Below are 27,870 nucleotides of genomic sequence, written 5' to 3' on the forward strand. Positions count from 1 at the left end.
CCAGATCTGACGTTCGCGTGCCCATTGTACACCGTTTCGACGGTTGACGGGGTTCATCATAGGCACCATCATTAAGATTTTAATATGACTTGTGCCACAGTTGAGCTTCTGTTGGCTCAGACCAGATGGGATAGCCTTCATTGCCCTCGTGCATCGATGAGCCTTGGGCGCCCAACACTCTGTCGCCGGTTTGTTGTTTGTCCCTCCCCGGTCCACTGTTGGTAAATTCTCACCACTGTTGACCGGGAGCAACACACAAGCCTTGCCGTTTCAGAGATACTCTGACCTAGTTGGCTTGCCATAACAATTTGGCCCTTGTCAAAATCGCTCCGATCGTTATTCGTGCATCCAACACGTACAACAACTGATTGTTTGCTTACCATCTAATCTACCCAGACCTTAATATGTGTCCTTGTTAGGAGATGATCAACGATATTCGCCTCACCTGTGACTGGCCTTAATGTTTTGGCTCATTTTTTATTTTTTTTTCTGGTCTTGCTCTACATCTACAGGGTTTTGACAGACACCATTAATTAGTTAATGTCTTATATAGCAGTACTGTAACTGCAGGGTGTCACTTACAGTCTCTCTCTGTTTTATCTCCTGTTAAAAATAGATTTTGGCAACTGTAGCCCAGTAAGAGGGAGGGTAGATTAAACCCCTAAAAAGGGGCTCCCAAGATGCCGACTTAAGCATCATTTTGGAAATCACTTATTTTTGAAGGTAACATTTAAAAACTGATAAGAAATTGTCTTGGCTTTTTGAATATTTACAAATTGAAGCGTCTTTCAAAATTGTGCAGAGGGATAAAAGATTCTTATTTTGAACAGAACTTAAACCCAAAGTTGCCGTGAATGTGCCTCTCTCCTTTAGAAGTTAGTGAGGACGTATACATGCTTACAACGTCCAAGTGCCGATCCCTCTGAGGTTGTGATTCCAGGTAAAATCCTATCTTACCCTATTTGTATGTCTCAAGAATCATCAGATAAGTTAAAAAGAAACAAATGAACATTTACCCCTGTTAAACTAAATCTGTTGTCTTGTCCTCTTTCAGTCGGTAAAATGGTCTAAAAATTGAGGTAAATGCTATATATAGTCTTAAGAGTATCCTTACATGGGGTGGCTGAGTGAAGACATTCCCTAAGTGAGCGCATTATTTTTGTTCCATCAGCAGGAGCTTTCCAACTGCTCTCAGGCTGCTCTTCCAACACTCAAAGCTCTTCTTTTCTCTTGGGGTAAGTGCAGCTTTATTTTATTAATCTGTTAACAGATATGTATTGGGATACGTACGTTGCCCAGATGATCATACTGGGTGTATTTCACATATACGATTTCAATTGAATATTGTTATAAGATATTATTGAATACTTGGGGGGGAAAGACTGTGTGACATGATTCTGGACTTTAGATCATTACCAAATGTCTGGTCACTTTTGATTCTTCCATATTTAATATTTGTTTTAGTGAGGAAGGGAAAATGGTATTACTTTCCCACAGGTTGAGCTCTAATTTTGAAGAGTTCATTTAATGCTGAAATATGCACAAATCTGTTTATTGATTTGTTTGTTTCCACTTGAAACCTTGTCGCCATAGTCATATTATGTGCAGGTCAAAGGTCAAATCTAAGAGATTTTTCTCAAATTCTTTTGCTCCGACTTGGATTCTGAGATGTGTGTGTTTGTGTCCATAAATTGTGCCAGTTATTCTTGGGTCAGCTTTTCACTTTCTGCCTGTAATGTGATGCCCTTGACTTCATGGGTGTTGCTGATGGGCTGGAATGTGAGTAGAGGCGGTTTTGGTGGTAGTTTACAATTTTTTTAAGTACAGTCAACTTGGATGTTTAAGTAATTTCAACTTAAATTACATTAAACTGACTTGAGTTGAATCTATAACTTTGTTGATCTATAACTAAAAATGGTTGAAAATGTATTAACTTCTTTTGATGAGTTAAAGCAATGTAAAAACACGTTGTCATAACTTATTGATCTCATAATTAAGTAAAAGCTAAAGTAAAAAAAATATGAACATAAAGTTTGATAAACAGTTTATATACTGATTTATTTTGGGCAGGCAATATTTGGTTTTGGTTTTATCTGGGGTTGTGTTTATAAGGTTATTTCCTTTATTACTTTATTATATATTATGTAGGTCAGAATAATTTGAATTATCAAATCATTTTATATATCTGTTTATTACATACACTCTTAAAAATAAAAAGTTATCCCAAATTCAGTAAACAGTTCTTTAAAGACATTTTTGCTGTTAGAGTGAAGTTTAGAGTACGTTTCCATGGAACCATTGATGCCAATGAAGAACCTTTTTTTTTTTAAGAGTGTGTATATATGGCTAACCTGTGTTTACAATATTACCCAATATGTTATCGCAAGAACTGTTCCATATTCATATTCAACATTCTTAACTGTACATTTTGTCCAGTATAAACCCTTTTAAAGGTGATTTAGATTGCACAATGAGTATTGGTGTGGTCATTAGGTCTTTTTCAGAGTGTTCCCGACATGCCTGCGAGGGCCGTAACACTTTATCGGCAGGAGCAAACGCAACATCAAAGCTCAAAACATGTTGTCCATCACTCAAGGTATGGGATGGATGTGGTTCAACTCAGTTTGATTGGCCGAGCATACGGATAGCCTTGGCGTGAGCTTTGCTCAAAGGCTTCAGCTGGCCAGAAGAACGTCTTCGCTTATGCTAATACCGCTCTCTTTGTTGCTTCATAAGACATCTAAAGGTCAAGTGACCTGATACTCAGATACTCAGTTGGCTGATCAAAGGTTACGTCATGCATCAGTCGTGAGAAAGGAGAAAATGTTGCTTCACAGTACAGTAGGAAAATATGATATGAAGCATGGCACTCAAGCTTCTCAGCTGACAAGAAAGAAAATGATTTGTATTCAGTTCACATTTTGGGTGAAGAGGAATTCAGATTTGCTTCAGTGTGGGTGCTGTTGCCTTTAGGTTAACAAGCATGAATAAATCAGCTTTTACCAATCCATACTATACATTACAGGGACTGATTATGTTGCTGTAATCAATTTGGCCCTCAAAAATCAATGTTTGCAAGAGATTTTGCAAGAATTTGGTGTATGGATCCAGACAGCATACTTGGCAGAACAGAGTAATTACCAATTACCATATTTTGGTAAGACACTGTAAAAGACACTGTAAAAAGTGATCAGTTGACTAAACAAAATGTACAGTGAAATTGAAAAAAATAAGTTATGTGACAATTCCACATAACTTATTTTTTTTCAATTACGCATGAAGTTTATTTACTTAATCATTTTAAGGCTACAGGTTTCCTCATTTTTTTTAAGTTGTCAACTGATCACTTTTTACAGTGCTCGATCAAAGCCGTTTCTAAAGCTTTGCTGGCGCTGTTGAATGAAACATGCTGCATTTGTTTAGCATTTCCTGTTAGCATCTGATCACATGAGCTTATTGACTCTCTAAAGTACTCAAGAAAGAGTAGGCTACTTATTATGGAAATAATTTACTTATATAATAAAATAATATGCTTCCTGTAAGTGCAAACTTAATGTAACGTTTAATGTAAATTAAAATGAAATTATAATGTATTATAGTTTAAATTAACATTTATATTAAATGCAATTAACTGAACTGCTTTTTTGACTTTCACTTCGGTACATTTTTACATGTAATTTTCATAACTTCTATTGTCTTTGAAATATAGTGTACTGCCAAATATAATAACAAGCATTTGTGGTAAATTAAAATATAGCCTACTTTAATGTCATTTTGATTGAAACTTGTATGCATTTATTAAATATATTTCTAATTAAGTGGCAATTTACACTTATATTAAGATTTACATTTGTATCAACTTTAATTGTAACATGCTTTCATATGTTAATCAGCACATCAAAATAAGTTTTCCTTAAACATAATTTGATTTCAAATGTACTTAATATACACTTAAAATGACAAGATATTTGACATTACAAAAATGCACTTTTTAAAAGTTATGAAAATGTACTAGAATTAAGTAAACTTAAGTGGAATTGTATTCAATTCATATTATATTGTCCACCAGTTCAGTTTTTTTAAATATACTGTACTTTTAAGATTTTAAGGACACTACAAGTTCACATTCAATACAATTAAGTGCACTCCTTTTTTATAATTTCTTTTACAAGTGTTAATTTGGTACCAAACTTAACTAAAATTATGAAAGTGATGTTTGAAATAATGTTAAAAAGGTTCGTTTTTGCAAGCGAAATATGGTTTCCTGATCAGGCTGGTCTTTGTTGGGTTTAGGCACTTGGCATTCATCATTTATAATAATAACCACCATAGTAAATCCACAATATACTGTATACTACTATAGTAAATCAATTATCCATCCTTCAATGCTGTAAGTAAAATTGTAACAGTACAAAGTGTGAAATGTAACAAATTGCTCACACCGGCCGTCACGCAATGCAAACATGACTCGAATGCTATTTTGATGTGTTTGTCAGGAAATCAAGCTCTCGGGTCGTGAAGAAGGAGCAGGTCCAGGCCACTGAGGCTATGGCAGAACCAGCCTACACAGTGCCAACCTTCAGGGAGAGGTGAGATTATACTGGCTCCTGCATCTATTACAGTTCAGAAGGCTATTTAAAGACAGTGTAAGAGAAAACCAGAAGCCCGCTTCCATATTTACAGACGACAAAAAATGATAGTGTCACTTTACTCTTAAGACTAAACCTGTACAGTATGGAATGTCATTTTTTTGTGTGTGTGTGTGCGCGCAGGGCTCCCGAGGGCATGCAGGAGTATCAGAGGATGGCAGCTCACTTTGGAAGAGATTTGGTTAATCTGCAGCAGGAGCTGCACAGAATGAAAGTGGCCACACATGAGCAAGTGAAAAATATCGAGATTACTAGAGAGGTGAACATCTTAAACCTCTCGGAAGAATATCTCTACAAAATGCCTTTGAAGGGATAGTTCACCCCAAAAATGAAAATGCTCATGCCGTTCCAAACCTGTATTTGTTTTCTCTTGTGGAACACAAAAGAATATATTTTTTTACAATGAACATCAAAAAAGCAGAACCTTTGAATCTTTACTCTGTTCCTTCTGTATTTGAACAGGTGAAGGGAATGTCTTTTAGGAAGGATGTTACTGCTGTGGTTCCCAAAGCACCGGACTTTCTGGTCAGTCTGAGATCTCACACTGTGTGGGAGAAGACTCCCGTCAAGCTGTTCTGCACTGTGTCCGGCCAACCCAGCCCTATTGTCAAATGGTTTGATTGGTTTTCAATTCCAAAATCCAAATTTTTTTGATACTGATTAGATGACTCAAACTTAAAGTCCCCCTGTAGTCAATAATTGTATCCCTTAACACTCATCTTTGATCACCAAAATTACATATTTAAACGTTTTTACCTTGAAAAATGTTTTCTTCGTGCCTTAAAATAGCTTGAATGTAACACTACACCCTTTCCTCATTTAGTATACTTGGTTCTATGAATATGCAAATTAGCCCCGCCTCCACTCACTCACACCCGCTCAGAGATCCACTCGTTGACGATCACACGTTGATGTCAGAAACACCAGCGATTTCAAACTGCGTTTTTGAGACTCTTTGATTCACTGCAGTTTTAAGGAGAAAATACTCAGCAATGGTGCTGACATGAATTTGCACATTGTCTTAAAGCATATTATAAACACCACATAGACATATAAACAGCATTAAAAGCCTAATTTTCACCACAGGGGGACTTTAAACAACATAAACTGTTTGTGATATTATTTGAATATACTGAGGAAAAAAACAATGAAACATGAGAAGAAATTTGTTTGTAAATTGTTAGTAAAACTATGCTTAAATAAATTGTCAGATGCATTTATTCTGCTCATGCTTCATTAATGAGGTCCATTATGTGTTTACTGTTACTGTACTTTGGCTCTCTCACTGATGTGGTTAAAATTGAGCACAACTAAACTGTATTTCTCTGTATTGGCAGGTATAGGAATGATGTTGTCATTGAACGCTTGAGTGCTCCTGGAAAGTACAAAATTGAGAGCAAATATGGGGTTCACAGTCTGATTATTAGCAGGTATGACCTCACACACCCTCAGTTTACAAGTAGGCCTCTAATAGTTTCCTTTTTCCATTTTAAACTGACTTATAGTTGCAAAATAAGCAACTTAAGTTGATTTGTTTTATACATACTGTACTTGCATGAATTAGCAACACATTTTAGTTTCAAGAGAACTTGGATTCAATATATACTTGTCCATTGTCTTTTTAAAAACCCATTTGATTTCTTTCTTCCATGGAACACAAAACAAGATATTGAGAAGAATGTCCAAGCTGCTCTCTTCCATACAATGAAAGTGAATGGTGACCTGCAGGGCTTGACTCATTTTCCGCAGAATAGATACACGATACCAGCTGTGCTTTCTCGCTCTCTCATCTCTCTGACAGCGAGTTGAAACACAAACCCGCCTCGCCTCACTCACTCGTTTAATTTGCTATGAATATTGTTAGTGTTACAGGGCTTGGGATTGGGCGTATTGCGCATAATTTTACTCATTCCCGCAGATTTTGTGCTCACACCCAAAGTGCGCACACATAAAGCTGCCTCTCAACACTAAATTGAGTTCTTTTTCGCTGCTTCTTGCACTTAAACAGTCAAATACACACAAAATAAAGTCAAAATGCCGGTCTTGGAGAGTATTCACGTAAACACAGTCAGTTATGTTTTAAGTGAACGTAAACAGTTGAGAAAGAAAACGCATGTGTAACAGTACAATGGATTCATGTGTCATGTCTTAGAGTGACTGCAGCCTAATATACCTGCTGCCAAATAATGAGATAATATTACAAATTATGAGATAATTTTAAAATATCTATATAGCAGTTTTTCCCCATGGTATGTGGAACCATGTCAAAAGTCAAAACTGTGGCCAGGTAAAATGCTGAGTGGCTTTTTTTTTTTACATTTTTAAAGAATAAGACAAATGCTACAGTTAAAACCTGGTAGTTGGTTAACTGTAAGTTGCCTTAACATACACAGTGAAAAATTGTTAATAGTTTAACATTGCATGTAATTTCATATTTATATATTTTACAGTAAATTACTGTCAGGTATTTTCAAGAAAACAATATTAATTTCCATGTTATTTTATGGTGAAAAACAGTAAAAGTACAGAAGGTGTTGTTTACCTTGTTTTTGCGATGTTACTACCTTTGCTTGTTGTTTACTGTGTGTTGGCCCCAGTGCTAACATGGCGTTAAACAAATACCTTCCCAGAAGTCCCTACTCCCGTAATTTGGGAAACTATATGTCATATTATTTATCTATTTTTATTTTTTATTCTCTCTCTCAGAAAAGCTGGAGGGTTTTCATACATTTAATGGAATGTTTTTTTACAGTGCAAATGATGACCATGGCTGTGAAGCAAAATTTTCTATTTTGCTTTACTTAAATTTAATTTGTTTTACTCTCACAAAGCTATCATATAGCTTAATGTAGCCTACAATCCAATCCTACTCATTGTTGGAGACTGACTTTGTTGGAGCCCCATTCACTTTCATTGTATGGAAGAGCGCAACTCACCCCTCCCTGTTTATAACGCCCTGGGAAAGTGAATGAAGTGCTTTTAAAAGCGACACTTTCCTATTTAGTCCCAGTGAGGTTCATCTTGAAGAAGTCTCAGCTGTCGGTTCTGCTCAACTTAGCTATGCGTCATTTGATCCTGAAACGCCTGACGCCAGTGAAGACCCAGAGCCGCCATTACAGTAGCACCTCTCAGAGATCACAGGTCATCGCAGTGGCCACTGTTTGATCTAACCAGACACTCATTCATGGTAAAATGTGTCATTTTCATTCTCAAAAAAGCTTGAAAAAAGCTTGTTGCATATTTTACTACGACTCTCAGAGAGAAACAAAATGCAAATACCTAAGAAAATATCATTGGTTAGGACAAACATGCCATATGCATTGCAAAGGGAAAGGAGTGGCTCTAAAATAGTCCACAGGGACTGAAGGTCACATTTCCGTGCTTCAAGGAGAGCACAGCATGTCTGAAACCAACACACTGCTGTCCAGTGAGATCATGTTCTGGATGCAGAAGTCTCTCCACACTCGTACCAAACGGTTTGTGAAAGATGTGTGATGAACACATAGAACACTCCCCCTCCCCCCCCCCCCTGTTAACTAGCCATACACCAACAGCGGATCACCAAGCAAACATTTTATCTCACCTTTTAAGCTGAAGTTTGTAATTTTTCCATAAATTTTTTTTCTCTTGTCCCAGTTTAATATGCGTAGACAATTGTAAGACATTGCAAACGATTTAGCCAAAAAAAAAAAAAAAAAAACTATGGCTCTGTAGCACTTTTAAAAAATCGGTGTTTTTGAAAATTCTGACCAGCCCAGCATAGCAACAGTGGCTCAACAACAAATGGTGTGAGTTGGAGGCGTGGCTATCTGTTTGTTTCACCAATGGCAGAGAGGGGGCGTGTTCAGGGAAACCTTTTTGAACACAGTCATTACTTTCCAAATCTATTCAAATAGAGCTGGTAAGTCCCGCCCATCTGTAAAACCCCAAGTGGACCTCTAGGTTGAAAAATCGTCAATGCAAGTGAATGGGAGAAAATAATGTAAACATATGTTGTCTGTGAATTTTTTATATAATTTTTCATGTTACGAGTTTGACAGTATATGGTATGATTCTTCGGCTAGCAGTTGTGGAAAAGACATAACGAGAAAGACTACATGTCGCCTATGTGACGTCACCCCATAAAGTTGACTTACCCGTGGTTTTCGCCAACCTCAACGATTTTGTCCTCTCCCTGAAAGAAGGCGGTGAAGTGCACCAAAGACACAGCCATGTTTAGCGGGATCCGTGAGCTAGTGTCCGTGTGCGAGTGGTGGTGACGTTTCAAACGCGTCGAAAGCAGCGAAGAGTTGTAGTCCACAAAGTGCTCTCACACAAAGTCTAACCGTATCAAACTTCTACCCGCTAAATTGTAGCATTCTTTACACGAAAAATTATATAAAAAATTACATATGTGAACATATGTTCACATTCATGGCACAATTCAAACGGGACCAGAAAATAATTATTTTCTCCCATTCACTTGCATTGACGATTTTTCAACCTAGAGGTCCAGAGGGGTTAGCGGAAGGGGCGGGACTTACCAGCTCTATAGAGGTACAGAAATTACACACTTGAACTTTAAATTATATAATAAGTTAATTTACAAAAATCTCTAATACTATTTATAAGTTTATGTGTGTTCATGACATTGCTGATTCAATTGCTAGTTCACCCAAAACATTAAATTCTCTCATCATTTACCTGCTCTCATGTCGTTCCAAAATTGTTTGTTTGTTTGTTTGTTTTGTCCATACAATGGACATCAATTGTGACCAAAACTGTTGAGAACCCTTCTTCAGAATATATTTTGTGTTTCACGGAGTGGAGGAAAGGAAGTCAAACAGATTTGAAACGATATGAGTAAATTAAATTTTTGGCTGAACTATCCTATTAATCTGATTTCTAATGAATATGTCCCATATGGACACTATAAACTATATTTTGGTTAGAAAACTCATGTTCAGTCTGTTGATTTACATTGTGAAATTATGTTGTTTTATTGCAGATGTGCAGTTACTGATTCTGGAGTGTACAGTGTCGTGGCAACCAATCCTCAGGGAAAGGCCACCTCCAAAGCTACTGTCTGTGTCAGGAGTGAGTGTCTCTTTTCTCCTCATATCTTTCTCTTTTGGTGAGTGGTCTTTTTAGTGATCTACTTTGCTTGTTTTTCCATGTAGGGCCACAAGGGGGAGGAGAGCTCTCCCATCTGCCAGGACAAGGTAAGCTGGAGCTTGTGTTTGGCAGACGCCCAGGTCTGAAGGGCCTTACTTGAGATCATGAGCCATACATATCTGTTCTGTTCCGGGCGCAAAGTCTTGATAAGATATGGAAACAATGGCACATTCTTTCCCCAGGGTTCATTTGTGCTTGTAAACAGAAGGCAGTGTGGTAAACACCAGTTGTCAATAAACATAAAAGTGCATTCATATTCATACTTCATAGTTCAAGTGATTGTGATGTGAACAAGTATGGACAGAAAAAATTGCCTTTGTTATGTGAAATTTAATATGAAATGTAATAAATATGAAATAATGAAATGTGAAAACAGTAGGCTTTACTATAACAGGGATGGAGGGATTTAAGCAAATAAAGTTTGGTTGATAAATAAATATAAAAATAAATACAGAAAGTAATTTAATTTAAATTTGAAATAAATAAATAGGACTTAAAAAAATGAGTACAATGAAAAGTCATAGAAATTAATATTTAGATAATTATAATTAAATTTAAATATTTAGTAATTTTTCTCATTACTCTGAGCTCTAAAATATTTCCTATTGGTTAGGAATTGATAATAGTGAGTGCAGTCTCTACAATTTATAAATCCTTATCCAATAATAAAATTCAAAAAATAAATGTATTGTAGTAAATACATAAAAAATATGAGGATTTATCTAATAGATTTATATCAAACTAAAACACTAAATTCAATTCACATTTATTTGTATAGCGCTTTTCACAATATGTGTACATTCACAATACAGTTGTTTCAAAGCAGCTGTACAGAAAATGATCAGAGGTGATGCTTACAAGTTATGTATTTCAGAAATGTACATATGAAGTGCCATCTGAAATTTTCTTCTAGAATGATCATTTTTATCAAGCTCATATATTTAAGTTCAATAATTTCACTTAAATGACAACTAATAGGTAATCTTCATTGCCATTACTGAACTTAAATATACGAGCTTGATAAAAATTATCATTCTAGAAGAAAATTTCAAATGGCACTTAGAGGCTTTTGCATCTGAACTCTTCATATTGTAAGCTAATAATATATTAATTTAAACAATGTACTAATTTAAGGCAGGAACAATGAGCTCGTTGAAGTAATAATATGTTAATAAATCTGTTTTTAAAAAAGTGGTTTGGTTTATTATGGAGCATATCTGATCTTGGGTTTCTGTTGTGTTTCCTGTAGTTCCTCTGCTCAGCAGCATTCATCCCAGTAAGCTTGAGGTGACCATGCTGCACTCTTTTGGAGTGACATTTGGTACCGAGGGAGAGTCTGTTAGACTGGTGGCCAACATTGTGGTGGTGCCGGACCTGCCAAACCTGCCACCTGAGGTCATGTGGTACAGAGATGGTGAGATGCTGCATTTGTCTTTCAGTTTAGAACCACTGAAAAAGTTTAAACTGATACTAACGCTTTGCATTTGTGTGTGTAGATACTTTGCTAGTGCCATCCAGATGGGCTGAGATGTCTATTGGTGGTGGAGTCGCCAAGCTCGCTCTTCCTCACCTGAACAAGGATGATGAGGGTCTTTACACCTTCCGCGTCTGGACCAAGGATGGAACCACAGAACACAGCGCTTACCTGTTTGTTAAAGGTAACAAATAAGTGATAAATGCATTGAGTAATCTAACCATTCCTAAAATGACTAGGAATAATACAGAGCCCCTAAAGGGAAAAATATGAAATGGGAGAAACAAGTTTTCAAGCAAACGCAAAGTTTCTTGGGTACGGAGCCCCTAAAGGGACATGATGATGGAAAAAAGTATTATTTCAATGCTTTGCGTTCCCTGTCAAAAGTTTTGCGTTTCCTCGAGTAGCTTTAAGTTCCCTCGCAAAACTTTTGCGCCCTCAAAGAAACTTTGCGTTCGGTCGAAGTTTTGTGAGCAAACGCAACATTTCTCAGGGGAACGGAAAACATTTTGCAAGCGAACACAAAGTTTCTTGGGGAAACACAAAACATTTGCAAGAGAACGCAAAAGCAATTACATATAATTTTTCCTTTCATCTAATTTTTTTTCCCATCATCATGTTCCTCTAGGGGCTCCGTACTTGGGAGAATGCAAAAGTTCCGAACTTCTGGTGATGGAAATATGAGATGGACGGAAAAATGATATTACAAATTATAGATTTATATTATAAATTATATACGCAAAAGTTTTTGCAAATGAATGCAAAGTTTCTCGGGAAGAGAAAGGGGTAAAAATGATCTTTCAGTGTTTTTGCATCCGCTCGCAAATGTTCATGTTCCCCCAGTAAACTTTACGCTTGCTTGCAAAACTTTTGTGTTCCTCTGTGAGCCTTTTCCTAGAGAAAGCAGATTTTTTTGCGAGTGATGAATGCACAGTTTCTCAGGAGACTGAAAAAGTTCTGGTGATGGAAGTAAAACGAGATGGGGCGGAAAAATTACATTTCAGTGCTTTTGCATCCTCGAGGGAATTCAAAAGTTTTGCTAGCGAATGCAAAGCTTTTCTGGACAATGCAAACTTTTTATGAGCAAATGCAAAGGTATTGAAATATAATTTTTACTATCTTCTCATATTTTTCCCACTACCATGTCCCCGTAGGTGTTCCATAGAGGTATTACATTTAGTGTAACTACATGAAAAAGAGATTCATAAATGTTTTGCTATTTTATAAATGTGTGAATGTATTTGTTTCACAGATGCCCCTCCCACAGTGGCCGGGGCCCCAGGAGCCCCCATGGATGTTACCGTCTCTGATGCCAATGCAGATTACGTCCTGGTCTCCTGGAAACCTCCAAACACCACCCATGAGGCTCCCATCACTGGATACTTTGTGGACAGGTAAACATAGATTTCAAATAGATTTCATTTTAATGTATAAATAATTCAAATGCATTCAATAATTTTAATAATTTTATTTGAAAATAATTTTAATAATTTAAACAAAAGCTAATTTATTTTTTAATAATTCAAATAAAATAAAATAATTTACATTGTTGTTATTTACATTAATAATAAATTAATAATTATTTTTGCATGCTAATAAAAATCTTGTGTAAATCTTGCATGTTGCCTTGGCAGACGTAAGTCAGGAGCAAAGGATTGGGTCCAGTGCAACGACTCCCCTGTGAAAGTGTGTAAGCTGCCCGTCCACGGCCTGACCGAGGGAGCTTCCTATCACTTCAGAGCGAGGGCTGTGAACAAAGATGGCATCAGTCTGCCTTCTAGGATGTCCTGTGGAGTGACGGCTGCAGAAGTGGAGAGTGATGTGGAAGGTAGGACTAAAAACTATCAGCAGATCAAAATATATTGTGCTGAAACAGGACCAGTATAGCCCACACACGTTAAAAGAGTTTTTATTAAATGGGAGCAAAAAAGATTGGTTGCAAAAGGCTGCTTCTTCACGCTCTTGACACCTCTATTTTTAGACACGGTAAGTGTGTAGTATTCAGTAATATGCTTTTCCTTCCGACTGTATGAGCTCAGTTATGTTTTGCACCAAATTCACTGTACAATGAGGACTTTCTCAGATGTGTGATTCAAGTGCCTTTAATAATGTACCGGTATTTCTATATTTTGCACAACTGTTAGTCATAGTATGTATTTGGTGTCACATTTGAAATGCATTCTGTAAGTTGCTATAATCCACACTCATATATCGCACACAGAAATGCATCTGTAGTGATGATCTTAAAAGCTGTCTGGTGTTTAATTTGTTCAAATGGAATCACCCAAGCTGATGGGAAAATGAAGTATTATGTTTATGTATTGAAACAGTGATTAAAATCGAAGGGAAATATGACATTGCGATTCGACAGGAGGAACTACAAGGAGGTACATTTGATTTCAGGTTTCACTGAGGCCTTAATATCATCTCTCTCCATCCACCTATACTGCATGCTGTCTTTGTCAAAGTACCTTACAACTTAACACTCATTTCATTTCATTCATTCATAATTATTGAAACAAAAAGGGGTAAACATGAAGCTTTAATCTCATTTTTAAGAGAGACAATTCTTACTTGTATCTATGCATGCATGTGATGTCAACAGGACATTGTAACCAAGGATAAAGAAAAAGGTATGACACCTTTTTTTTATCAAAATCTAGATTTTAGACTAAAATTTATATGAATGGAAAGTGTCCTGTATCTGGTCAAGTTTTTCATCATTTTAATCACCCGTTTTGCTTTATTAATTCATTTTAAGTAGTCCTAGTTTTGACAAATAATTTTTTTTAAATAAAGATATTACATGTAGTCTCTCAATTAATATGAGGTTACATAAACTGCAAATATAATAAAATATATAATTAGAAAATAAATAACAAAATGCGGTTTTTAGATGAAGGCATGATTTCCTAAAGGTATTTAATTCAGCTACCCAGACCTGTCTGGCAAAAATAAATGAATAAATAGTGGCAATAATAATAATTTATGATAGATAATGTTACATTTTAAGTGTGAACTTATTAACCAGCTAACCGGTAAAAATGCTGATTTACCGTCATCGCTGCATTTAACCCCAAACATGTTTTCTCAGATTGAATTTAACCAGCAAATAAATGAGTGAAATAATCCATTAAATTAATTTCATCCATCTAAATTAAATTAATCAAATTAATTAAAGTTCAACATATTAAAATGTGACCAACTGAATTTTTGGCTGAAATGTATTTTCTTTCTCTTACAAAGCTCAAAATATTCACAGAATATTCTGAGTAAAGTCCAAGTAATCCATGTAATATACTGTATGGCTTTCAGCTCTTTTGTCTACAGTAGCTTTGTTTGTCAGCATACAAGTCCTAATAATTCATTTACTTATTTTGCCAAAAATTCATGTTGTCTCAACACATTAGTACTAAGTCCAGCGTTGGGGAAAGTTACTTTTAAAAGTAATGTGTTACAATATTATGTTACTCCCTAAAAAATAAACTAATTGCGTTACTTACCGTAGTTACTTTTTAGTGAGAGTAATGTGTTACATTGCATTTGCGTTACTTTTACCTACAAATTCACAGCTGTAGAGTAGAGGTTAATAAATGGGAAAACAATTTCAGTTACTTATTTGAAAAAGTAACTGATATTTTTTTTGTAAAAAAGTAATCTGATTCCATAACTCAAGTTACTTGTAATGCGCTACCCCCAACACTGGTACTAACACACTGCGAATAAGAGTGTAAAGTAGATGATGTTAAAAGTATTTTGTATAAACAAACATCTGATTTATTCCTGTTTAGTGTATGTTACAATACCAGGTCCACCCACCAATGTGCATGCTACAGAAATAAACAAAACATATATTGTCCTGAGCTGGACACCACCTAGCCCTCGAGGACGGGCACCTGTGTGGTACCTCATTGAGAAGGTGTGTGTGTTTGCACTTTTATAACTGTAAAAAAAATACTTTTTTTTCTTATATAATGTTACAAATGTATGAAATAATATAATGTAAATTTGTAAATAATGTAAAATCTTAAAGAATAAACATAATGTTCAATTTAAAACAGTTATTAGTCAAGACATTTTTTTTTTATAATGTGAGGAATTTATACATGAAAATTAATTGCACAGTGCTAGTCATCATATTTTTAAAATAGATTGTTTATCCCATAATTACTGGGTTTGTAAGGGGGAAACTCTCCTCATAATGGTCATCTATGACTCTCGGCTTAGTGTGAAGGTGACAGTCACATCTGGCAGAGATTCAACACTGCGGTCCAGCTACGATCCCCCCGTTACCCTGTTTTCGATATGGAGGACAAGAAAACATACCGTTTCCGCATAATCACTGTCAACAAGTATGGCTCAAGTGAGCCGTCAGAGCCCACAGCACCCATCCAAAAGGTGGACCCTTATGGTAAGAAGGCTCTAATTGGCCAAATGCAACTTAACAGACCTGCTGTTGTGGTTGTCTAACTGTCCGATGCCAAATATGCTAAATAAGCTGTTTGAAAGATCATTCAGATGATGTTCAGTGCAAAGAACTCTATATATGCTGCTTATGTAACTACTTCCATGCTGTATTTTGCAGGTATTGTTCCGAACATTGGTATGTATGTTTAAGCTTCCACAGCCTTCTGCTTTGCGAAAAGGAAATCACTTCTTTGAAAGTCTCAAATAATACTATGATCTGAAATGCATTGCTGTCCCCTCCACTTTGATGTTGTTTGGCTCACATTTGCTGTGGTTCAGTTCCACCTCCACATCCGTCCACCATAACATGTTCACTTTCAGCAGGGCAGAGTTCACTCCCTATTAAATCTGTGGCAAAATCTGGTGACGAATCTGATAATGTGTTTGGTTTGTGCAGGTGTCCCCTCTGCCCCGGGACAGGTGATTGCTTCCAGAAACACCAAAACATCTGCTTTTGTGCAGTGGGAGGCCCCAAAACATACCAACAACCTGATGGGTTACTATGTAGATGCCTCTGTGATCGGCTCTAAGACCTGGTTCCCTTGTAACCACAGACCTTACAAACACACCAGGTAAAATATACTCAAAAATGTCCAGATTTAGTTCAACTTTGTCACACCAAAGAAGTTTCTAATGTTAGAAGTCTTACAGTGGTTTCTGGAAGTAGGTTTACATTGGGCCTGTCTGTCTGGACTTACTTTTGTCAGGTTTGTGGTCCATGGTTTGGTCCCAGGAGATACTTACGTGTTCCGTGTGCAAGCCGTGAATGCTTACGGATTGAGTGAAGAATCACAGGAATCGGCTCCCCTCTTCATTGATGCTGCACTTTGTACGTACACAACTGACATCTATAGCAATGTCTTTGTAATGGCTTTATAAAAACAGTAATAAAAGGAATGGAAAGTTAGGATAAGACAATTAATTAACCAAAATTGTGACTATTATAATTTGTAAGGGATTCATTGTTGACTTATTAAAGGCACACTAAATAATTTGTTTCACTGGCCAGAATACAACAGTGGTCTTGTGGTTTATACTGACACCTAGTGGCGTGGATGTTTTATTATGCAAAAACATTTTCAGTTGCACTGTGAAAATATGCAAATGTATCCAACAGCAGAGAGGACATATAGTAGAAAATTGAAGGTGTATATCATTCTAAGCATTTATTTATTTATTTATTTATTTATTTATTTATTTATTTATTTATTTATTTATTTATTTATGTGTCGAACTGTTTTTAAATGGAAAACGATAGCACAGGTACATCTGTAAGATGTCTGCTATAGATCTGGAAAACATCTGCAGTGTAAATACATCTAATAAACATCTTAGAAAGATCAGTTTTACATACATTCTAAACCATAAACATCTTAAAGACATCTTCTAAATGTCTATACGACATCTGACAGGAGACGTCTCAGAGACGTATTGCAGATGAGCAAACACTCTAAAAAATACATCATGCAGACTTAAATACAGACATCAAATAGACGTCTCTAAGATGTTTGTGTGCTATGAGGTACTTTGTGCATGACGTGCACTATTGTTTGATTTTAGAAACCTGAAACCATGCAATGGGTGGACACGTAAAAATTTTTATAAGACACATTTGAATGAAGTGTTTTGAAGATAGCCATATAAACACCTGTGTTATCTTATACAGCGGGTGCAGTGGAGTATGGTATGTATGTATGTGATATATTTCATTTATAAAGTAATTTAACACATCCACTCCTGATATTTACACACCAGCCTAATAAAATCAGCTCTTCTTTTACTCAGTATGCATTAAAGTCATTGACAGAGGCACAGTGACAATCTAGCCTGTTTGTGAATTTATGAATGCTAACCGTAACCAATCAGTCTAACAATATCACTGTATCTAAGTGATTCTGCTGTCACAGTAAATTATTTTAATCACTGCACCTGATCATTATTTGATCCACAATGGCTCATCCACGGCTCCAATCACGTATGCTATATGTGATCCTCAGGACCTTTATTCGTCTCGCTGAATGATTGTCTCTTTGTCCCACATAATCAGCTACTCCCTCCTCCCCATACGGCATCAATCTGCTGAGCTGCAATGGATCCTCCATGACCCTGGCCTGGAAACGCCCCAAACACACCGGCGGCTCTAAGATCACGTCTTACTACGTGGACAAGCGCGAGGCAGAATCGGTTACTTGGAAGGAGGTTAGCCCGAGTCCGGCTGTCCACAGGATCTTCACGGTACGCTTTACATGAATATATTTCTTGTGTATTTAAAACAAGAACTTTGAATATGAAAATAATATTTACTGATGGAATAAAAATGTACTCTAAATGTATTCTTTTGCTGTGTGTTTTCCGGATTTACCACAGGTGGAGAATCTGACCGGTGGCGTTTTCTATGAGTTCAAGGTTCAGGCTGTTAACTTGGCCGGAGTTGGCCTGCCATCTGAGCCGAGCAAAGCTTTTGCCTGTGAAGCCTGGACAATGGCTGAGCCTGGTCAGTTCCCCTTTTACTCCACTATACTACAGTCTCAACATCTCAACATCAACACTGATATTGAACTAAAATAATTCAACATTGAACTGACTCAAGCTGAATAACGACACTATTGTCTTCACTAGAGCTGCTTATAGCTTGATCCTCTATTCTTCTCTTTATCATCAGGACCAGCATATGACATCAGTTTCTGGGAGGTGCGGGATAGCTCCATCCTGGTCCAGTGGAGGGCCCCTGTGTACAGCGGAGATGGTCCCATCACTGGATACTTTGTGGACATGGCTAAAATGGGTTCATCAGATTTTGTCACTGTGAATGCTGAGCCAGTGGGGAATTGTTACCTGAAGGTATGAAACAAAACTAATTTTGTTACAAAATTCAAATAGCCTCTCAGTTCAAGAAGTGGCACAACACAGAAGCTAAGCACATAAATAAATGTGATTCAGTGTTCAAATGTGTGTACTCTGATATGTAGGTGACTGGACTAGAGAGTGGAGCGTCATATGTGTTCAGAGTGCGGGCTGTGAATGATAAAGGTGTTGGAAAAGCCTCAGATGTGTCCGATCCCGTATGTGCAAAAGCACTGCCAGGTAACAGACATTCTTTAACATGCAGCATATAGATATAGTTCCAAACCCGTATTTCGGGGTTTTCGCACCTGAGAAACATTTTCATAGTTCCTATAACTATTGCTGGAAGTACCTGCTTTTTGTAATGTTCACACCGCAGGAACTGGGAATGATTTTAGTTATAGGAACGCCATTTGGTGGGACTAAATTAGCTCAAACTTCAGAGTATGGTCTAACCCAGCACAATAGGAGCTACCAGGTACGTAAGTCTGCGTTGATTGGCCGAATACATGCCTTACACCAGTACTCGCCATTTTTAAAAAGGCATGTAAACACACAGTTTACATATACATAACTCCACAAACATGGAAAACAGTGATAAATGGACCAACGCCGAAGCCCAGGAACTTGTCAAGCTTTTGTTGACGATGTAGAATGCCTCTCTTAAATGACGTTGCTGTTTGCCAGCTTACGTAACTTCAGAGTTCATACTGGTGGTGCAAATGCAACCAGGAAAATGGCACAACATTTTTTTTGGTTATTATTTTCTGTTATTTTGTTTCTTAAGGTACAAAGGAGATCGTATGTGGTGTGGATGAAGAGACTGGAGACATTTTCCTGAACTTTGAAGCTTGTGAAGTTTCTGAAACCTCTCAGTTCAGTTGGTCAAAGTCCTACAAAGAAATCACCGAATCAAGCAGGGTCTCCATCACGTCCTCTGGAAGAAAGTATGTCTGTTCTGTGTGAATTTGTAATTTTATTCAACCCAATCTCATGAGAATTTGTAAGTATTGAACAAGTTGGCAATTTCATACAATCTGACTCGTATGAAAACGTGTGATTTGAAGATAAAACGCTATCATGAAGGTCCACCCCTAAAACCTAACCTTCAGGGGAGCTTGAGCAAATCATAGTGAGATTTTTCAAATCGAACAATACTCAGGAATAGTCATGAGACTTTGTTGCATTTATTAACTCAGCATCATAAAACAACGTGGTGTAAATTTTTCACAAACGTTCGTGGTGTCAACGTTTTCTGCTAAAGGTCAAAGCTGACATTTGTAAACCCTGAGATGGAGGATCTGGGCATCTACTCTGTCTCGGTGACCGATACAAATGGAGTTTCATCCAGTTACTCTGTCAATGAGGAAGGTCAGAGATGAGCATCTACATATCTCCTTGATTTACTAATAAAGATGAAGTTTGATGAATATGATGCCTGTTTTCTTTTACAGAGCTTAAAAATGTGCTTGATCTGAGCTACAACATCAGAAATCCTAGTGAGTTGCCTGTGGATTGTTCATGAATGTTTTTGATTGCCCTTTCATGAGAAGTTTGATTGTCTAAGAATGATTTGGTGTTTTTTTCTTTTTTAACTTTTTTTATCAGCTGTTCCACTGAAGACGGAGCTGAACTATGAGATTCTGGAGAAGGGTCATGTGCGTTTCTGGGTCCAGGCTCTAAAGTTGTCCTCCTCTGTCAACTATAGGTTCATCGTCAACGATAAAGCCATCACGAGCGCTGAGGTACAGCCAAACACTTCATTGCTTTAAAATCACTCAGAAGACATATAACAGCATTTTCCCCCAAAATTTCTTTTTTAATTTAAGAGACAAAATAGACTGTTGTTGTTGTTGTTGTTGTTGTTTACAAAAAATAATACATTTACAAATATTAACCAAATTAGCCACAGTCCGTTATTATTATTATTATTATTATTATTTGTTTGTTTCTAACAAATTACCCAGTTATCATTATTATCATTGTTGTTGTTGTTTACTAATAAATGTACAAATATGAACCAAATTATCCCTATCCATTATTATTATTATTATTATTATTATTATTTGTTATTGTTATTTACAAATAATAATATATTTACAAATAATTAAGTTACCCAGTTATTTATTGTTATTATTATTATTTAAAAATAATACTAATACATTTACAAATAATTAACAAAGTTACCCAGTTATTTATTGTTATTATTATTTTATTTTTTATTTAAAGGTAATACTAATACATTTACACATTTACAAATAATCAACAAAATGATCCTGTTATTATTGTTTTTGTTTACTAATAAATTTACAAACAATTAACAAAATGGCCCAGTTATTTATTATCATTTTTGTTGTAGTTTATGAAAAATAATAGATTTACAATTATTATCCAAATTAGCCACAGACAGTTATTATTATTTATTGTTACTATTATTATTATATTATTAATTGTTTGTTTGTTATTATTATTATTATTATTATTATTATTTACAAATAATAATACATTTACAAATAACTAACAAAATTGCTTAGTTATTTATTATTATTATTTAAAATAATACTAATACATTTACACATTTACAAATAATCAATACAATTATTATTATCATTGTGGTTGTTGTTTACTAATAAATGTACAAATATTAACAACATTAGCCACAGCCAGTTGTTTTTTGTTTATTATTATTGTGATCTTTGTTGTTGTTGTTATTGTTGTTTACAGTTATTTTTTATTATTGTTGTTGTTGTTTTAGTCCCATTTAAAATCCTTGAAAAAAGTATATTTAAACTGATTTTACTGTGTGTTTAGGGTTGCAAAATCAGCCATGATGTATCCACTGGAATCATCCAGATGACCGTTGAGCACTTCACCAAAGCCAATGAAGGCACTTACACCATTCAGATCCACGATGGCAAGGCCAAAAGCCAAAGCTCACTGGTTCTTGTGGGAGACGGTAAGGGCTTAACAGCGTCCAGTCTCAGAGCAGTTATGGGATTTCTATATAAAACAAAAAAAGTATAAAACTTCTGTAAGCAAATGTTCTTGGTATTTTTTCATTTTAGCATTCAAAGTTGCTCTGAAAGAGGCTGAGTTCCAGAGAAAAGAGCACATCAGAAAACAAGGTTTGTGAAGCTACACATATCCCAAAAGTCTCAGTATTGTTTGTACTGTGTATTTAATCTGATGTAATTAATCCGTTACATTATTCTGGTTCTCTCAGGCCCTCACTTCTCAGAATACCTGTCTTTCCATGTGACCGATGACTGCACAGTGATGCTTGTCTGCAAGGTAAATGCAACACAACAATTAAAAGACTGAGAAATTGACATCAGTGTCTCATATCATTATCCTTGTCATATTTGTACACTGTAGCTGGCCAATGTGAAGAAAGAGACAACATTTTCCTGGTTTAAAGAAGATGAAGAAATAACTGTCGACGTTCCACCCAACCCAATGTCTGGATCTTGCTCCCTTCCAATCCCCATGGTATGATCACCAGCACTCCAGCGATCAGAGTTTATAAAACATGAACATAATTGCACTTAAGGTTTTTTAACGGTTTAGATTTTCATAAATCGAACTATTCAGTGACATTGGAACTATTTTGGTCCAATAGTTCTCCAGGAAAGACCAGGGAATTTACAAAGCTGTACTGGGCGATGACCGTGGAAAGGACACCTCTGTCTATGATATTTCTGGCAAAGGTATTTTTTCATATATGTATACTGAGTGTGAGTATGAGTGTGAGTGTGCAATAATAATTATATATATACAGTCTATTGTTCAAAGGTTAAGGGTCAATAAGATTTTTTTAAGCATTTAATACATGAACTACTGTTCAGCAAGGATGCACTAAATTGATCAAAAGTGATGGTAAAAACATGTATAATGTTGGTCATAATGTTTTGGCTCAACAGTGTATATTGAAATAGAAAATTATATTTTAAAATATTATTGTTTTTACTGTATTTTGATTAAATATAATGATCAAATAAAGGCAGCTTTAAGAGCCTTAAGTGAACGTAAGAGACCGCAATTGTTGGAATGGTATACTGTGTGTGTATAAATAGGCACATTATGTTATATACAAATTATATTTAAACATTAATTGTCATGTTATATGATTATTTTTTGTATTATTTTTTGCCAGTGTTTGAGGATATCATCAATGCCATTGCCAGTATTGCTGGTAAGTTGGACAATTTTATGAAAATGTAACCTGAATTTGCTGAATTCATTAAATTTATTTACTATTAGTTTAACACATTATATAAGTATAGTGTTATTATTGTATTGTGTTTCACGACAGGATCCTCTGCCTCTGAGTTGGTTCTTCAGTGCACACCAGAGGGTATCAGACTGCAATGCTACATGAAGTACTACACAGAGGAGATGAAAACCAGCTGGTTTCATAGGTACATCCACATGAAAAGGGCCATCCATCTGTTCAGAACTTCAGACTCTATGTCAATATACTAATCAAATGATGCTGAAATGATATTCATGACAATGTTGTGTTCGGTGGGTTATCGCCAATTGAAGAGATTTTCTTTTGATGTTCTGGCTTTAGAGACAGTAAGATCTCCTCCTCAGAGAAGATGAGAATTGGAGGCACATCTGAGATGGCCTGGATGCAGATCTGTGAGCCCACAGATAAGGAAAAGGGTCATTATACCATTGAGATTCATGATGGGGGAAAACCACACTCTCGTACCTTTGACCTTTCTGGACAAGGCAAGTGGAGACTGAACTGCTGAATGCTATAGGATCAGAATTGACATAAAAAATGCAATTCATACATACTAATACTTGAATACACACTTATTTTCTATGATTGGGGCATAAAGTCCGGGTAAAAATGACAGGGTAATACAACTGTTCTGATATGATAATTGGAAGAAAAACCTTTTGTACCATTTTCTATTCCATATCAGAACAGTTATGATAATGGGTAAAACAAATTTATATATTAAATTATAAAATATATATTAAAATGTGTTTTAAACTATATTTATGAACTAAAAAAAAAAAAAATTATCATGGAAACAATTATTTGTCATGGATTCTGCAACGTGTTACTTATTGTGTTTTCTTCCATTCTAACAGCATACACTGATGCCTATGCGGAATTCCAAAGACTTAAGTAAGATAATCGACAATTCATTCTCTTTACAGACTCCTATTTTTTTCCTATTGATGTTTTACACTGATATTTTCTCCTCTTCTTTCATCAGAGCTGCTGCTTTCGCTGAGAAAAGTGAGTATTTCTGAGAACTGGTCAAATGGAACATTAATAAGGGTCTAATCCGGTATTCATGCATACTTGAACTCAGGCAGTTCAACTTGAACTCCATTAGGAGCATAAAGCTTTGTGCAATGAAAATAATCTCATTAAATTCGCTTAGGTATGTGTTCAGATGTCAGAACTATGACCCAAATTTTCATAGAAGTGGAAGTAACCTATTTATTATTGAATAGACATTATTCCAAAAAAAGTTGGAAATAGTGTCCAAATGTGTTAAATGAAGTATTTGCCCTCTGTAGACCGTGGTAGAGTGGTAGGTGGCCTGCCAGATGTTGTCACCATTATGGAGAAGAAGGTAGTATTTCCTTTACTTTTCCCATGTTCACTTGAACTACATTATTTTTAATACATAGACAAGTTAACTGTGTTTTCATGAAGTGTTCATATTTTATGGACTAATTCGCAGTACATGTGCACATAATTTGTGACCTCTCACCTCTGCAGAGCTTGAGTCTCACTTGCACAGTGTGGGGTGACCCCAGCCCTGAGGTCACCTGGTTTAAGAATGAGCAGGAAATTCTCTCAGACGACCGCTACAAGATCACCTTCGAGGGCGGCAAGTTTTCCAGCCTCACAATCAAGAGTGTTTACGTGGAGGATTCTGGAAAATACAGCATCAATGTGCGGAACAAGTATGGCGGTGAATTTGTGGAGATCACAGTGAGCGTCTACAAACAAGGCGAAGACATCCCTGAGCCCAAACTGGGACAGATGTCCAGGCCAGCCGCCACCCCCAAGCCAGCTACACCCGCTCCACAGTCCGTGAAGACCCCTACTCCTCAAACTCCTACGCCCTCCATAAAGTCCCCCACCCCTACTCCACCTCCCTCTGTGAAGTCTCCCACTCCAACTCCTCCTCCCTCTGTGAAGTCTCCCACTCCAACTCCAGCTCCTAAATCACCTACCCCACCAAGGTCCATGAGATCCCCCACCCCGCCAAGATCCATGCGATCTCCCACCCCTACTAAGAAGTAACTAGAAAACTATGGCTTATAGAACCTGAAGATACGTGAAGATAGATAAGGTTAATTTATAGTGTTTCAATTCAAATCAGCCGAAGATGATCGGTTTTAGTTTGCTGCAGAAGTCTACAAATCAGGATCTGTCACTGGTACAATTGCGAGATTAAAGATACTTGTAATAAAATATCTGAGGGAAGAGTCCTTTAAGATCAGCTTCAGACTCCAATGTACCAGTTCATCTCTGAAATTGAGACAAAAAATAGGAAGATTGTGTTTTATGTGTTGCTTTCGCAGCTAAAAGCTAATAAAGGTTAAATAAAGTGCTTTTGGGCCAGTCAAAAATCATCACAAAGGCCACCGCTGTCTTTATTCTGTACCCTCCAAATGCTTTTTGGTGCCAATAAAAATCTGCCGTCTCCTCTCTGGAGTGGATGTTCAATAGTCTGAGTTGAATTTTGTCTCTGTTTATTTCCCAAAAGGACATTATTAATTTGATTCAGTTTTACATAATATGGGCAGTCTGTGAATTAGTGTTTGACTAGTTAACCTCAGGATTACTATCAAGGTAATATTCAGCTGTGTGTGCTAACCAGACACATTATACCAGGGGTATCCAATTCTGCTCCTAGAGGGCCAAGGCTGCATCCGAAACCTTAGGCAGCTGACAGGTCCAAACTCAACAGATTTGGAAAGTTTAAATTTAAAGTAGGTCATCTAAAAACAAGTCTCTATTACTTCTGAAGTTTAAAGTTGAGACTATTCAGACACATTTAAGGGGGCCGCACACCGGACGTGCCGCGCCACGTCTAGAACAACTCTCACCTGAAAATCCGATAACATCAGCAATTTTCTGATTTCTGTAAATAAATATAAAACTAAATGTATATTGCAGCACATGGTGAAGTCCGTATCTACATTAACTACGATTTGAGACACATAAATGTAAATTTAATATAAAACTATGTAAATGGCGCTCTGTGGCGCAGCAGGATTTTGAACACGGTCCTGAGCCGCTGCGGAGAGACGCCGAAAGGCGCCGACGGTGTGTGTACTCTCATAGAGAATAATGTGTTCGAATTTAAAAGAACGTGGTGCTGCGCGGCGCGGCGCTGAGCTGCGCGTCCGGTGTGCGACCCCATTAACACTGTAAATAAAATCAGTCAGACAGTGTGCTGATACCAGTCAGTTGTATGATTTTTATTTTCAAGAAAGGTATTATCAGATGGTGATTAAATGTATTTTGTTTGTATGAAATGCACAAAATTTACCAAATCCAAAAGTTAAATAAAATACTCAAGTCCCTTGTTCTTGTCGGCATCCTGCTCTTGGGTCTCAATCTCTACACGCTTCATGGCAATAAAATACTGCACGAAAGGGTCTCCCAATGCACCACGAATCACGCTGTCCTCTGACAGAGCCTCTAAAGCATCATCCAGTTTAACAGGGATGGGGAACTGTTTCTGCTGAACTGGAGCTCTGCTTAGAACCTGTTCGGCATTGAGATCACGCCTAATACCGTCCAGTCCCGCTGCTATCGTGGCCGCCAACACGATGTAAGGGTTGGCCATTGCCGAACCCAGCTTGTTATCGATGTGCATCTCCCGTCCACCATGAACCTTCACGTTAAAGGAACAGCTGTTGTCGTTGCAGCCGCATGTGGCGTAAACATGGTTCTTGGAATCTTTCTTGCCTTTGGCAAGCTGATTTCGACAGCTGATCCCTGGAGACAAGAGGCAGCTCAGAGCGGCTGAGTGCTGGAGAAGACCTGAGAGCCACTTCCTGCCGATCTCCGAAAGTTCCCCGTTGCCTGAGTGGAAGAGGCTTCTTCTGCCACTGGTATCCCAAAGGCTATGGGAGAGTAATCCTGAATTGTGGATATTTTCATCCGTGAAAAAGGTGGCGATATAGTCAAATTTCCTGGCCATCTCTTTGATTCCCGTTCGGAAGGTGAAAGCGCTGTCGGCGGCATGGATTCCAAACCTGGATTTAAAGCAAATCTCCATCTGTCCTGGTCCATTTGCAGATGAGAAGCTCTCAACATCAACTCCCATGTAGTACATCCCACTTACTAACTGCTGAAGGAAAGGTTGATCATGGTTGCTCAACAGTGTGGTGGCAGGGAAGAAGACAGCTTTGGGTCCCACTCGTTCAGGGGTTCCGAAGATACAGCACTCATACGTGAAAGATGAGTGGAGAGAGAATCCCATGCTCTGGAGCTGGCCGAGCATCTGCTTGGCTATGAGGCGGGGTGATGTTCGCAGTGGTACTCCTGTGATTGTGCAGGGGTCACAGATAAGACGAGCGGTCTGGTCCGCCCAGGGGAGGATTTGGAATGTGGAGAGGTCTGGGACCAGGAGGACATCACTGCTGAAGTTGGCTGTGCTCTGATGATCAACTTCATCGACTTTGGGACTTAGGGTTAACTCCAGGTAGCTTCTCGGCATAGGGATGCCATATACAGCTTTTTCCTGTGGTGTCAATAATGATTATTTTTTAATACTGATTCAGTATTTTCAAAAACACTTTAATTATTACAAAGGGATACTAAACAGTCAAACTTATTACTAAAATTAAAGCTGCTGTAAGCAAAGTTAGCCATCTTGCTGAGCCATTAATCTCACACCCTCTTCTCTCCCAAACCCTGCACTCTAAAGACATGTCAAACCAATTCTCAGTAAACCCAAATGTGCAAATTGATAGATGACAGAGAGGTGCCTCCTAGTTTTCTTATTGGCTAACATGTGAGGGCCATGTTAATTTTTTTATTAAATTTTTTTGCTTTTTACTGAGGACATGGCTGTCATTGAAACTTCTGTGATTTCTCATTACACTTATTTCATTGATATCAGTAGCTATTTTACATTTTGTCGAATTGGTGACTAAGTCACATGATCTCATTTGTGTGTTTTCATAAGATCTGACAGTATGGTTTAAAAGTGGGGTTAGGGATGGAAAATACTTTTTTTTCGTATTAATCACATCTTACAAATTCATATGAAATTGACACTTTGT

The 27,870-nt window shown here is 37.0% G+C and overlaps 2 protein-coding genes across 10 annotated transcripts in view; one reads left to right on the forward strand and one right to left on the reverse strand.

Annotated features, from left to right (window-relative positions):
* myom2a (myomesin 2a) lies at positions 1–25,302 on the forward strand. Of its 8 annotated transcripts, none has more exons than XM_082156188.1 (41): positions 2–940; positions 1,055–1,079; positions 1,172–1,235; positions 2,494–2,596; positions 4,497–4,589; positions 4,773–4,908; positions 5,112–5,263; positions 5,987–6,079; positions 9,637–9,725; positions 9,809–9,850; positions 11,053–11,217; positions 11,300–11,461; positions 12,530–12,671; positions 12,912–13,105; positions 13,608–13,664; positions 15,069–15,196; positions 15,505–15,688; positions 15,863–15,880; positions 16,142–16,316; positions 16,452–16,573; positions 17,411–17,428; positions 17,792–17,979; positions 18,112–18,238; positions 18,407–18,585; positions 18,714–18,828; positions 19,376–19,535; positions 19,853–19,959; positions 20,043–20,087; positions 20,197–20,333; positions 21,400–21,544; positions 21,654–21,713; positions 21,812–21,879; positions 21,964–22,077; positions 22,208–22,295; positions 22,742–22,780; positions 22,901–23,006; positions 23,162–23,325; positions 23,698–23,734; positions 23,826–23,848; positions 24,136–24,191; positions 24,341–25,302. In XM_082156188.1, exons 4-41 carry the CDS (start codon positions 2,517–2,519, stop codon positions 24,869–24,871), a joined length of 4,539 nt encoding a protein of 1,512 aa, XP_082012314.1. In that variant the 5' UTR covers positions 2–940; positions 1,055–1,079; positions 1,172–1,235; positions 2,494–2,516; the 3' UTR covers positions 24,872–25,302. The 8 variants fall into 8 exon arrangements, with proteins under 8 accessions (XP_082012318.1, XP_082012314.1, XP_082012315.1 ...); XM_082156189.1 differs by having other exon boundaries at positions 1,175–1,235; XM_082156191.1 differs by lacking the exon at positions 17,411–17,428.
* lgsn (lengsin, lens protein with glutamine synthetase domain) overlaps positions 24,765–27,870 on the reverse strand; it is a 6,050-nt gene continuing 2,944 nt past the window's right edge. For both annotated transcript variants that reach the window (XM_082156248.1, XM_082156247.1), the window contains one exon: positions 24,765–27,326. In XM_082156248.1, coding sequence (XP_082012374.1) covers positions 26,139–27,326 — 1,188 coding nt within the window. In that variant the 3' untranslated portion in view covers positions 24,765–26,138. The remainder of the gene's footprint in view (positions 27,327–27,870) is intronic.

The sequence above is a fragment of the Leuciscus leuciscus genome (genome assembly GCF_965113295.1).
Source record: "Leuciscus leuciscus genome assembly, chromosome: 23".
In the NCBI taxonomy this organism is placed as follows: domain Eukaryota; kingdom Metazoa; phylum Chordata; class Actinopteri; order Cypriniformes; family Leuciscidae; genus Leuciscus; species Leuciscus leuciscus.

Bases quoted from the DNA above. Each gene is read 5' to 3' on its own strand.
- myom2a (XM_082156188.1), top strand. From the start codon at position 2,517: ATGCCTGCGAGGGCCGTAACACTTTATCGGCAGGAGCAAACGCAACAT. The intron at 21,714-21,811 runs GTTTGTGAAGCT...TGGTTCTCTCAG, and splicing joins AGAGCACATCAGAAAACAAG to GCCCTCACTTCTCAGAATAC. The intron at 22,078-22,207 runs GTATGATCACCA...TTGGTCCAATAG, and splicing joins GCTCCCTTCCAATCCCCATG to TTCTCCAGGAAAGACCAGGG.